At 35.5% G+C, this 15000-nt stretch overlaps 1 protein-coding gene across 1 annotated transcript in view; it reads right to left on the reverse strand.

The window, feature by feature from the left end:
• Positions 1 to 15000, reverse strand: part of LOC125650895 (anaphase-promoting complex subunit 1-like) — a 201758-nt gene that overhangs the window by 135889 nt on the left and 50869 nt on the right. Inside the window, exons 13-15 of the mRNA XM_056166223.1 lie at positions 14880 to 14945; positions 2726 to 2878; positions 191 to 310 (exon numbers count right to left, since the gene is read on the reverse strand). Coding sequence (XP_056022198.1) covers positions 191 to 310; positions 2726 to 2878; positions 14880 to 14945 — 339 coding nt within the window. The remainder of the gene's footprint in view (positions 1 to 190; positions 311 to 2725; positions 2879 to 14879; positions 14946 to 15000) is intronic.

Here is a 15000-nt window from a genome sequence, read left to right on the forward strand (position 1 = left end):
AATCCATCTGAAATGCAAACTCACTCTTTCACTTCTTGAGGGAGAAATTGTGACATAATCCGTTACGGAAAAAAGTCCGGAAAACATGACCTCGGACAGCCAGCCAGCCAGCCAGCCAGCCAGCCGCACAGACAGCACCATAACATAAAAACATAAAAATAATTCATTGCTTAATATCTATATAACTTACAATTGTAAATTTTGCACCAACATTATCCCTCAGACCTTGTATATAACTAGATTGTACTGGAAATTCATCAAAATGCGAAGAATCCTCCAAATCAGTTTGTACTGGTGAAAGTCTTGTTATCTGAAAGAAAAAGTTATCATGTATCATATATTCTGTAGTCTGATTTTAGCCAAACAACAGGCCTTGAGCCTCATCAGTCACTTGGGTATCAAACAATAAAGAACTTTTTTAGTGTTGTATCTCAATGGTGCAAGAGTGCATTTCATTGGTTAAATTTCATTTTCTACACATTTTCCATATCCTAGCTATCAAAATCTTGCATCTTTTTATAGGCAATATCATTATAATATTGTGATATCAACTGACAATGCCCACTTCATTGCTCATTATCATACCTAACTCAGTATTGGGTGCCAGCTACATTGAAAATTGATGGACGTTTAAATAAACTAGTCTGTATGGATATATCACTACACAATATCACAATCTGCTATTACTGAAACAACCAAATGACTTAAATGTGATCATATACAATTTCTCTAGCAAGGTCAGTAGATCCCTTTACATATCCGATTTGAATTTTACATTCCAGCCGCAAATTTCCAGCTAGCATTTTCAGAGTTGGCATGTTTTCAAGGATTTAAATAATAACAAAACATGTCATTAAGGACAAAAAGGGAACGTTTACAAAGGCATCAATCCTTCATTCATTACAAAGAAGAAAACCCATGTATTGAAACTAAGGCTGTAACGGTTCCAAATATTTTCTGGTCAGGTCAGTTCAGGCTTTTTTATTTAGGATTCGGTATTTCAGTTCAGCAAACTTACACAAATACTATATACCAAGTTTGGCCCCACCCTGGGGTCAGAATCCCTAGTCTGGGGTCAGAATCCCCACCCTGGGGTCAGAATCCCTACTCTGGGGTCAGAATCCCTACCCTGGGGTCAGAATCCCTACCCTGGGGTCAGAACCCCTACCCTGGGGTCAGAATCCCCACCCTGGGGTCAGAATCCCTACCCTGGGGTCAGAATCCCTAGTCTGGGGTCAGAATCCCTCCTCTGGGGTCAGAATCCCTACTCTGGGGATCATGAATTTACAATTTTGATAAAAGACTACCTGCTCTTTCTAAATATCCATTTAGTTTCAGTTTAGTATCAATAACACTAAAGAAGATGTTCTTGAACTGTTTGACACATAGATACTACATAGTAAATTAGGCCCCGGCCTGGGGTCAGAACTTGGTAGAAGCCTTCCTGCTCTACATCACTATGCATTTAGTTTTTCTTAAACATATGCAATTCTAGAAAAGAAGACTTCTGAAAATTGGTCAATTTTGGGCAGTTTTTGCCCTGCCCCTAGGGCCCAAAGGGTGCTGGAGTCCTGAAATTTACAATTTATGTCCCCCTTGTCCCAAAGATGCTCCATACCAAATTTGAAAATAATTGGAGTGGTAGTTCTTAAGAAGTTAAAAATGTTTAATTGTTAACGCACGACGCACATTGTATGACGATGGACAACAACCAATTGCAACAAGAGGTACTGTGAGCAATGCTCACTAAGAATACCCCCCGCTTACCCCAATCTCCCAAAGGGTGTTGGTAATAGGTATAAACTACCTCTTTTCTGAGTGTAAAAAACAAATGGCATGACAAACCGAACCATATTGCTACTTCGATGTCCAGTGCGCGTCACCTTTGACCTTTTGACCCCAAAATCGATAGGGAACATCTTCATCCCATGGGTAGTCCATATGTATGATATAGTGACTGTAGGTGGAAAGGATAAAGCTTTAGAGCCCGGAATCCATATTGCTACTTCGATGTCCAGTGCGCGTGACCTTTGACCTTTTGACCCCAAAATCAATAGGGAACATCTTCATCCCATGGGTAGTCCATATGTATGATATGGTGACTGTAGGTGGAAAGGATAACGCTTTAGAGCCCGGAAACCATATTGCTACTTCGATGTCCAGTGCACTTGACCTTTGACCTTTTGACCCCAAAATCAATAGGGAACATCTTCATCCCATGGGTAGTCCATATGTATGATATGGTGACTGTAGGTGGAAAGGATAACGCTTTAGAGCCCGGAAACCATATTGCTACTTCGATATCCAGTGCGCTTGACCTTTGACCTTTTGACCCCAAAATCGATAGGGAACATCTTCATCCCATGGGTAGTCCATATGTATGATATGGTGACTGTAGGTGGAAAGGATAACGCTTTAGAGCCCGGAAACCATATTGCTACTTCGATGTCCAGTGCGCTTGACCTTTGACCTTTTGACCCCAAAATCGATAGGGAACATCTTCATCCCATGGGTAGTCCATATATATGATATGGTGACTGTAGGTGGAAAGGATAATGCTTTAGAGTCCGGAAACCATTGCGTCTACAGACGGACGGACGGATGGACAGACAGACGGACAACCTGATTCCAGTATACCCCCCCCACAACTTGTTGCGGGGGGTATAATAAAAAGGCGAGCAGGAAAATGCATGCTTAGAATATTTGGAACACAATAAACATTTACCTCTTCATCAAATCCTGCTTGATCCATTGCACTTGGAGGTCTGCTAGAAGTAAATATTCCTCCCCTCTGCGGGCTATTGATGGGGGTGACTGGTTTCAACATGCTTATTGAGCCAGAGCCAAGAGGCAGTGTTGAAACATGGAGACGATTTATCTTAAAGTCAATAATTCAGAAAAAAGAATAATATTCTGATCATGCAGATATAAACATATTTTAACAAGAGATCCATGGACCAAAAATCTAACATGAGTGACTACTAATATTAGGGATAACCACACTGAAGAACTTTAACTACCTGGCTCCAAAAAACATACTTCTGAAAAACAATACTTGATATCCATGAAGTACTGACAATGCTTGGATTCTTTAAAGCTGTATGGTCCGATGTTCATCAATTAGTTTTTGTACATCTTACTTTAGAGCTGATGAATGAGCTTTTGAAGCTATCAACTATCACTTAATTACATGGTTGAAAACATTTTTGTGAAAAAGAAAACAGTGAGAAGATTATGTAAAAAGTAAATAAAAATACATTTGCTGCTTGTTAAGTTTGTAAGGCATCTATAAACAGCCCCATGCGCATATGGGGAATCCAAACATGATTTATATAACTCGGACGGAACTCAAAATTTGGGTTTAAAAGAGCATAAAACAACAAATTACTAAGAGGTTGTTTTTTTTTTTAAAGTATATTATTTTATTAGCACACTAAGAGGTATTTGATATTTTCATTTTTCTGCAACTTATGGCACGTTAGTGTAGCATAAAGATTGCTAAACCTAGACATATGTCCCCCGCCACTATGTCCCCTGCCGCTGCAAAAAAAGTCAAAGCACAAAAGTTTCATAACTCCTGTAAAATTTGTAGAATCAAATTATCAACTAAATTTTGTGACTAACAGCGGTTTCTGAGGAGTTGCACCCACTAAGTGTTCATATTGTGTAACATGTTAAAATTCAACAAAGTCCCATAACTCTTGAACATAATCCGTTGGGCAGTTTTGGGGGAGTTTGTGTCCACAACGTCAAGAAAAATGAAGCATTGTACAAATTCAACTAAATCCTATAACTCCTGAAAATTGGTCAAATCAAAATGATGGCGCAAATTGGTATCGTATAAGTTTTACATCAACTACATATGGTGACTAACAATCCCATAAAACTTGAACAAAATGAAAGCAGTTTCGGAGGAAATACGTCCACAAAGTCAAGTGGAACTTTAACAGATAGGGCCATAACAGTCGATTCACAGGTTCTCTGCACCTAATTTTCTGAAATCAGAATCATGATATTTCTAATGATTAGAATATGATTTTCCGGCTTAAAGAGGATTTTTCTCACACTCTCCAATAAACAAGAGGTCGATGGACCACATCACCTCAGTCACTTAGGCCCTCCTCTTGTTGAGCTGCATGTTCTGATTTTTCTTCAATAGTTTTCCCATTAAAAAAAACTATTTTCTGCCCTTACCTAGCCCTAAATGGTAACAACATCACCAAACTTCTTTTCATCATGACCTTGCTGTTCTTGAGAAGGATAAGGTCACATTGTTATAGACCATCAGGGGCGTAGGTAGGACTATTTGATGCCTCGTTCACACGAAGAATTTAATTCGCATTAAACGTAAGTTAATGTGAATTAAATCTGAACCGCGTTCACACGGAGATTTTAATGCGCATTAGTTTACTTCGAATTAAAATTGACGTCGCGATTTAATGCGAATTAAATTTACTTCACATTAGCTCCGTGTGAACACTAAGCGAAGCTAATTCGAATAAAATGTAGACACATGCGTAATGGCCAATTTGGGTCACATGCATCATACCCATGGTCAGCTATATATATTAATGTTAGTTTTGTACGAAAAACTAAGCAAAATGATAATAATCACTGAAAACATGTACAAACAGCATGTCATTAGATAATGTCAGACGTAAATCTGTGCTCTGCATAGGCATACTGAGTAATACATGTGGAAGAATTTTTTTTAAATACGACGTTTTAAAAGTGATTTTCTTTTTTACATTTTTTAAAACAAATATGCCGCTCATTGTTAATTTTTATACCATATGACGTCATAGTAGACTTATAATACATATTAGTAATTAAAAATTACGTCATAACAGTAGTCAGCGGAATGGTGAAAAAGACGTTCCGAAGTTTTAAAATTGGGCCCATGAAGAAACAATATATTGTCTAGATTGAATGCTGGTTGTCGGAGGAAATAACAAGTAATTTCTTGGGAGCATATAAATAAACACGACAAAAAACTCCTTATGTGTAGATCAGTTATGTATGTAGGCCTAAATTGTAAACATGTAGTATACTACATGTAGGCTTATATAGCGTTTTGAACAAAGAATTCTGTATCTACACAATATTCATTATAATATCTATAAAAATAATTTTCAATAACATAGTCTATTCTATTATTTCGCGCACCCTTTAATAGAGATGCATACGAATTTAATGCGCATTAGTTTACTTCGCATTAAATATTACCGCCGTGTGAACGCTACTTAATTCGAATTAATTTAATGCGCATTATTTTACTTCGCATCAAATTTGATGCGAAGTAAAATTTAATGCGCATCTGTGTGAACGAGGTATGAATGTGTAGGCCGAGCGGTGGCAGATTTTATGGGAGCAGCCGTGGATTTTATGGGAGCAGCCAGCCCCCCTCCCCAAATTTTAGGTAAATCATGGTTTCTTGTTTAGAAAAATGTAAACAATAAAAGAAGCAATAAATTCTTGCCACATCTTCAATACCTATATAAACACACAAAACAAAAACTGTGGGAGGAGTTCACTGAACAAATCATGTATTCTCTTTGCAATATTTTCTCAAAATAGACGAACTTCAACAACCTGTAATTTTTTCAAAAATTGAAGAAAATCAAAATCCTTGCCACATGCACCTCTTCAATATCCATATAAACACTCTGTAAAACAAGATGGTCCTCATTTGAAAATTGTGGGAGGAGTTAGCCGGACTAAATATATACCCTCCATATAACAATAATTTTCAAATAAAGGGGTAAAACTCCTATAAGAGAGGTCAAAATGGATCAAAATTGCAACTTGATCGAGAGTAATCCATAAAGGAGTTACATAGCAAGTTTCAGCTTGATATATGACAGAGAAATGAAATTAGAAAAAGAAAACCCCGAACAGATGGACAGTAAGATGGACGGAAGACCGACATGACAAACACTATATGCCCTGGCCATATTCATGGCGGAGCATAACAAGAGGCCCAAGGGCCTAGAATCGCTCTTCTGATAAATTGTACAACCCCACCATTTCTATTCTTAGCCTCTTAGTATTCTAAATCTTTAGTTAAATCCTAAGAATTCAAAAAAAGTAGGTCAATGTGACCTACTTTTTGGTTTACACATTTTGAGAACCCAAGAAATATCAACTGACAAAGTTTGATGATTTTAAGCCAATTAGTATCTGAATATTGAAATATAGCTGTCAAATTCCAATCGTAGGTCATGGTGACCTACTTTCTGGTCAGTGAACTCCGAACATGCAAGACCCATCAACTGACAAAGTTTGATGACCGTAGGTCAAATAGTATCTGAAATATATAAATATAGCCGTCCAATTCCAAAAGTAGGTCAAGGTGACCTACTTGTTGGTCAACACCCTTTGAACATGCAAGACGCATCAACTGACAAAGTTTGATGACTGTAGGTCAAATAGTATCTGAAATATATAAATATAGGTGTCCAATTCCAAAAGTAGGTCAAGTTGACCTACTTTTTGGTCGAAACCCTTCGAACATGCAAGACCCATCAACTGACAAAGTTTGATGACTGTAGGTCAAATAGTATTTGAAATATATAAATATAGCCGTCAAATTCCAAAAGTAGGTCAAGGTGACCTACTTTTTGGTCGACACACTCCATTGACTCAAGATGCATCAACTGTCAAAGTTTGATGATTGTAGGTCAATTAGTGACTGAAATATATAAATATAACTGTCAAATGCCAAAAGTAGGTCACAGTGACCTACTTTTTGGTCGATACACTCCGAAGACTCAAGATGCATCAACTGACAAAGTTTGATGATTGTAGGTCAAATAGTGTCTGAAATATAGTAATTTAGCTGTCAAATACCAAAAGTAGGTCACGGTGACCTACTTTTTGGTCGACACAAACGGAAGACTGAAGACGCATCAATTGACAAAGTTTGATGATCCTAGGTTTTACAGTGCCCAAAATATGCATCTAAAATTGAAAATGTGAAATTTGAATATCTGCAAAATTCAAAAAGTAGGTCACTGTGACCTACTTTTTTATAAATATGTTTCAAGGCCTCAAGATGCATCAACTTACAAGATTTGATGATTCTAAACCTCTCGGTATTTGAAATAACAACTTAAAATATATCTATAAATGATAAGCCATAAAATTCAGAAAGTAGGTCACGGTGACCTATTTTTCAGTTGACGCATTTCAAGGTCCCATGATCCACCAACTGACAAGTTTTGATGATCATAGGCTTCAAAGTGTCCAAGATATGCATCAAAATTAATTTTAAAATAAATACCTGCAAAATTAAAAAAGTAGGTCACCGTGACCTACTTTTGAGACAACTTGACACAAGGTCCTAAGATGCATCAACTGTCAAAATTTGATGATCCTAGTCCTTATAATGACTAAAATATCTAAGATTTAAGGAATTTAAAAAAACTTTAAATTTAGGTCAACTTTGAAGTGACCTTGAGACCATGCCCTTTGCCCCAGGGTAATGCCTTGAACAATTTTTAATCTACAACATATCCTCATCCTTATGTGTAAGTTTGGTGATAATCTGCCCTGTGGTTCTTGAGAAGAAGATTTTTTAGCAACCACTACTTTTGTTTGTATTTTCCTGATTATCTCCCCTTGTTAAAGGGTCACATCCCTTTATTTAGTATGTATGAAAGTCCTTGGGCCAATGATACCCTGTAACAAATTTGAAAAAAATTGGCCAAGGGGTTCTTGAGTTATAGCCCTTTTTCTAAAAAGTTTACGCACACCGCACAAATGGCCATAGCATTAGCTCTTTGAGCCTTTGGCTCAGAAGAGCTAAAAATGTTCAATTGTTAATAAATTCAATCACTGATAATTTTGGCCCACCCCAACTCCTCAGAGGAATCATCATATTTACAATTTAGGTAAAGGGCTACCTGCTCTTTCTAAATATTCATTTAGTTTGAATTTAGAATCATTGGCATGAAAGAAGTTATTCAGATGTTTTACACATATATATTACATACCAAGTTTGGTCCCACCATAGTCAGAACCTCTACCAAGGGGATCATGAAATTTTGGTAGAGGCCTTCCTGCTCTACATCACTATGCATTTAGTTTTTCAAACAGATGTCCAGTTGTAAAGAAATGATTTTTGGAAATGAAACAATTTTTGCCGTCTGATGTGCCCCAGGTGTGCAGGTATTCTAAAATTTAAAACTTATGTCCCCCTTGTCCCAAAGATGTTTCTTACCAAATTTGAAAGGAATAGGAATGGTAGTTATCAAGATATTGCTAATGCACGATGAACAACAAGAGATGCTGGTAAATTGCAAGAGGTTACCTGTATTTACTAAGATAACCTATTGTCAGATTTCAACCAAAGTCAAATGCTGTTTGACTTGCTTCATATCAATTGTTAAGCCGTCCTTGGCACACTGATTTTGACTACAGATAGTTGAAAAAAGGAAAATAAAATGGTTTCAATATCGTGTTAACCATAGGATATTGACTACTAACACATTCTTAAAAATTATCCACAAGTCAGATACAGATTTATATACATTCTGTAGCCAACAAAGAGAAAGTATTGAACATCTATTGTATGAATGTGAACTAGTTCAAATATTTATAAGGAATGTATATGAATGGATCAGTAACACGTTTTCTTTAGATGTTGTGACTTGTAAAAAAGAATATAATTCTATTATTCTTGGACGTGCTATAATGGAATTTAGTAACATTATTACCTTAAATATTATATATATAGTTGTAGATGTCGGAACAAAACACTTGTATTAAATAGCTTTAAGCTGACTTTGTCAAACGCATACAACATAGAATTGAAACTAGAGATTGTTTTTATGAAAAACTAATATCTCCCCAGCTCCCCAAATTGGAACTGCTTCAAATGAAACCTCCTCCCCTTAACCCTCTCTCTACCGTATCGGTCAATATGACCGATAGCGCGTAAAAACAGGGCTACGCAAAAGGAGTGTCTATAAATCTTTGAAACTACGGACGTAATATATATGTTTTATATATCATATTTTTGGAAATTTTCTATATTTTTTCACTATGCAAAAATCAATTGAATAAATAAAGCCATTAAATTTAAAAAAAGCATTTAAAATGAAAGATGACTTCGTCTAAATATGACGCAACGCTTTGTCACAAGACCATTTCCCCCCTCACTATGATTTTTTTAATTTTCCCTATGAATGCAATATTTTTTATATTTTTGAAAAGCATATATTCCCTGCTTTCAGTACATATCAAAATTATTTTTAATGCCTGGCAAAGTTATAAGAAAATAGCAATTTTTTGCACATATACGTTGTTTTACGATTTTATTTCTCAATGTTTAAACAGATCGGCGATTTATCTATATTTATATATGGAAATAGGGAAAAGTAAATACATCCTGTAAAAGTAGAGGAAATGTTCTTTTTGATGGACCCTTATTCATATTATAATTCTCGGTAGTTTTTATATTACGATAAAATGAAATTGGGACATGCTGCGCGGTTTTCTTAAAAATTAGCGACAAATCGACGTCACTAACAGCAATCGACACGCGTCGCACAATAAAGTGGTGAAAACTATTTGTATTGTCCTCTTTTAGTAAATTCAGTACCTGCTGATACACTAAAACAACATACATACATGTATGAAATAATCAGCCAGGTGTCTCTGCTTTATTTAATAAAGTGCACCGCCACGGCACATGATACGCCCGTCACATATTGTTAACATGAACATATCACCATGAAGAGATAGGTATGCATGGAACCAAATGTCAACCTTCCTTTAAGAATCTTACCCACTTTATGGCCTCATGTGACATTGCTTCAAATATTGATAATGTAAGCTTAATGATTTTTAAAAGGATATAAAAACATTTTCCCAAATGTTTTCAATGAAATGATTAAAGTGCAAGATAGCCCTTTATCCAAGCAAACAACTTACAATAAATGGGAGTACTCAAAAAGGTTGATTTATTCAACATATCAAAAAATACATATATCAGTATCTGCCTTTGTCAAATCTTCAAGTATAAAAGTAAAATATGCATGGTGATGTCAATATAAATAAATATAGATTAAAAACGGTTATTTCAAACACTGGTGCATCTCCTATGGTGTAGTTATTAATTAGAAAAAAATAATACATCATATATTTCTCAACTGGTTGTGTTAGACTTGAGAAATGCACATCTGCAGCTTTGCTCATTGTATTTTAAGGAATGAAGAACAATGCACAGCGTAATAAAACATCAAACATTAGTCATTATGTTTATTCTTAGACTGTAAAACTGTCATCTTAGTGAGACATGACAATCTGCACCTTGTTGTTGAGATATAAAATAAAAATATATTTTACAATATCATATTAATTCTTAAACTTTATACCAGATTAACTTTCAAAGTAATGGCTACCAATTAGAACTGTTCTAAAATTTGACAGATCAATTAATTAGAAGGCCAGATTCCTCTGCCCAATTCCCCGATTGCAAGAGATATAGATAGCACCTCCTTGATCAGATTGCTGTAACAGAAATCTTCTAAACTCATGAATTAATCTGTAATTTGACAGAATGCAATTTTTCTGTTAGCAAAATGCCTCCTGAATTGCTTGATAATTACACCCATGGGACAAGGGAAATTTCTCTTGTTACTGACACAAAAGAAATAATTTGTTTGTTATATACTGCTGTATAGTACAGTGTATATAATGAAGAATGTGTAGTTTCTTGAATTAACATTTTTTAATATGGTTATTGCAATACTATTTCATCTGTTCAGATTTACACAAATGCCCAATCTGCAGCTTTGTTCATTGTATATCTTTTTTCTGAACAATGCCACAGCCATAACAAAACATCAAAATACTAATCATTAAAATAGGCCTTTATACATATTGCAACCATTTGTTGTCTTAGTGAGAAATGATACTCTGCATATAGGTTACTGAGAAAAAAAATTAAAAATTATATAGTACAATGTCCAATTAATTTTGAAAATAAAGACTAACCACAACAAACAAATTCACTTTCACAAATAATTTCTGGTATATCTGCAATTAAGAGGCTAAGATCTCTCTGCCCAATTCCCTAGAGATAAAGATAACACCTGCTTGATCATGTTGATCAGAGATGCTCTACACAAAACTCATTAATTAGTCTAGTCAAAATGCCCTTTGCATGCTACTCCCATGGGACAAGTGGAATTTCTCATGTTATTGTTAGAAACAAAGGAAACATTACATAGGCTAAAAAAAAAGCTGTACAGTATATCATAAAAAAAATATGTGTTTTCTTGATGTAACATTTTTGAATGAGGTTTTCTACAAAACTCTTATATGAGTAGGGATTGTACCAATTATAACATACTTTTTTCAAAAAATCACTTCAACTAAATGTCACAGTGACCTTAAAGTACAGTGCGACACACCTTCTACCTAAGATGCATAAGATGACCAAGTTTCATGATTCTAGATCAAATAGTTTTCAAGTTATGAGCCGGACAGGGTTTTACCATATTTGGCCATATCTTCTTAATTAAAAGTCAAAGCGACCTGGTTTTAATGTGCGACACACCTTCTACCCAAGATGTATCAACTGACAAAGTTTGATTATTCTAGGCCTTATAGTATTTAAGTTATGAGCCGGACACAAAAAAGCTAACAGACGGACGGACAGACGGATGGACATGAAGGCCATAACATAATACGGCCCGTCTTAAGACAGGCGTATAAAAAGCATAAAACCAATATTGGTTTATAACAGTTACACAACCTACATGTAACTTCATAAAACACCTATTGAGAATGTTACATCGGCAGATTGAATTTTAAAAAAGATAAATAAAGTACTTCAAATTCAGATATAAACGTTATATTTGTTCGGAATAGTAATATTTTATTTCTCTGCCAAAGAAAGAAAACAAAAAAGAAGTTCGCCTATATATAGCCTGTATACTTTTATTTTTCATGATCCGGATCGCGGGCCTCACGGGGTTTTCTGAAAGTGTGCACGGAGAACACACGTGTTTCCGTTTCAACAAAAACAACACAGCTTCACCGTGACTGTCACAGCGAACGCTTGTATTTTACATCTTTAAAACGACCTGATGTCAGAAGAAGAAGATGACCTGGATCTCCTGTTGCAGGATGACCCAAACGATCATGCATTCAGTATAAATATGTACATGTAAGTTGATGTAGCCACATAGGCCGACTAAAAAGAAAACAAAAATGTGGTTTTGTCATGTTATGAAAAATTCACGATTAATTAACCACGATTTGATGCCATGATTTGTCGTTTCATGAAAGAAAATATCTATATTTTATGATATCTAACCCAAGTGAATAACACCCTGTCCGGGTCCGGCACTTTGATTAACACTCCCCCCCCCCCCTTCCCAGAATTATCTCCTTACCTGACACGCGAGTGTAAGAAGGGGGTGTATTTAGTGTGTAATGGGGTGGGGTGGTTTTAATCAGACTGGGCATTCACGACCGCTGGTGAGAAGGCTATTTTCCAAGTTTTTTCCATGTTTATAAAAGAAATTATCTTTCTATGAAAAGAAAACACAATCTGTTAGGAAAACACACTTTGCATTATTGTAATGATAGAATTTATTATTATAATTTGAATTATTTTCTCTATTCTGTAACAGAAATAAAAACAAAATGTGTGTTTGGGCCAAAATGGGGGTGAGTTAACATCAATCAAAAGTCTGATTATGACAGGCTAGTGAAAAATCATATTGATTTCTCTTTTATCCAAATGCATGTATTTTATATACACTTAGTAGCTTATGACCATAAATTACATGTGATCCATACATGCTGGTACTTGTATGCTATGAGCTGATGGGCACGTGTCCCCTTCTTGCCGGCCTCCTCCGTGGCCGAGTGGTTAGAGCATTGCGCTCAAAATCACACGGCCTCTCACCTCTGTTGGCGTATATAATGTTCGAATCCCGTTCGCGCCGGTAAGTGAGAAAGTTTTCCCAGTTTACTTTCGAAAGATCAGTGGTCTCTCCCCAGGTATCTGGGTTCTCTCTTCCACCTATAGAAAAAACTGGGTGCCACCAGATAACTGAAAAATTGTTGAGTTTGGCAGAAAACATCAATCAATCAATCCCCTTCTTGCCTTGATTAGTTTGATTTTGTTCTTTTTGTAGTATATTAAAAGGCACTATATTAAAAGGCACATTAGCTCATACATTTAGAATTTCCTATTTTTGACTCTAATCTAGTGAGAGGGGTCGTAATATATATATTTCAGAGAAAAAAGATTGCAAAAATGTGCACTTATATGACCTTTGACCCCGTAGACCTATTTAAGGTCATGGGATACATTGACAAATTTTATAAGAAATTGTTCCCTGTCCAATTCCTAACAAAATTACATGTCATATGCCTACCCCAAATCGTGATCCATGCAGATTTAAATCGATTTAAAAATACTGTCATTTAGTCTTTAAAAACCTCTAAAATGTGACGGTAGAGAAAGGGTTACTGTACTGCATGGAACATAGACATTAATAACTCCCATAACCACATAGGAGATGTGTTCACAAACTCCACCCCTCAAATCCACTGTTATAGTATATAATATAATATATTTAAGGTAAACAATTGGATCCTCCTGTCCCTACAATATGCAAATCTGCAAATGGCATTGAAGTATTGTACAAATTGTCAACTCCATCATATAAGCCATATAGGAGGAGAAACGTTCACAAGCTATCGATAGTGTTCAATTCAGTGGATGAATCAAGATTGGAAACATGGGTGACAAGATCGTATATTGTCGTCGATGAAATCAAATTAGGCACAAGGAGACATCCAAAGCGGTGCCAATAATAGTAAATAGTAATAGTAAATCGACAGGCCTACATATGTAACCTACACATATCTTCTGTTGTCAAAATTTCAAACGTGATATATAAAGTACATGTTCCGATTACCTGCAATAATGGGTAGCCCTCTTGAAAGTTTATATAAATCTATTCAGATGTTTTCAGGCAGAGGGCAAGGTATAGGATATTCGTAATGGTGCAAAATATCAATAAGCTCCGTGTATTTGTCTCCAATGTTGTTTACAATGAAAAGGGTACCAAATGTCTAATAAAGGTGTTTTTCATTAAATAGGCCTATGTACAACATGCAAATTTCTTCGTCAGCTCTGCCATGCTTGTTATCACGAGACCTCATAGGTGGATCTACTGAAAGACTTAAAAATTGACAATCAGTGTGAAAATGTTGTTGCTCTCAAGCCATTCCATTCTGCTGTTTGTTTTTTTATCTGATATCAAATCTAAGCCTTATATGGGCATATAGGCAAATATATTCAACTTCAGTAAATCAAACATGGCGCACAAATATGAATCGAAAAGGTTATTGGAATATATCGAAATAGTAAAGAACGGTAGAATAGAGCCTCACAAATTCATATATTGACTAAGAAAGATAGAATATCATTTTATTTAAGAAAGCATTTACGAAAGCCAGCAAATGTTTAGAATGATCGAAAATGTTTTTTATTCGCTCCCGCATCTGCACCATTAGAGATCCTATGGAGTTGTGAAACAATCTATATATTTTCAAAAAAGAAAGAGAGTGAGTTTTTTGTTTGCAATTCTTTAATTATTCTTAACCTAACTACATTTGTGTTTCCCTTCAATTCAGCTCGTAATCATCCTAGTTAATAATAAAATCAGCAATAAGCATTTGTAAACATCCCATGTGTATGAAAACACATTTTGTGTCTCACTATACGAAAGAGCTAACCAGATGGGGAGAACTATTGGGCAACTCAGAAATTGTGCATTGCAGGATTACATTTCCAACAAATCTATTCAAAACTTAGAAATATAATTTTTCTGTGTCTCTGTTCATACCTTGGTTCCTCCACTGTAAATAAATAATACTCCATTGGGGTCAAGTATCACCAACATATTCAAACTCTGCAAAATGAAAATAGACAAGCTTGTATCAATCAAACAATAGTGTCAAAATTTC

This window comes from Ostrea edulis, chromosome 5 (genome assembly GCF_947568905.1).
Source record: "Ostrea edulis chromosome 5, xbOstEdul1.1, whole genome shotgun sequence".
NCBI lineage: Eukaryota > Metazoa > Mollusca > Bivalvia > Ostreida > Ostreidae > Ostrea > Ostrea edulis.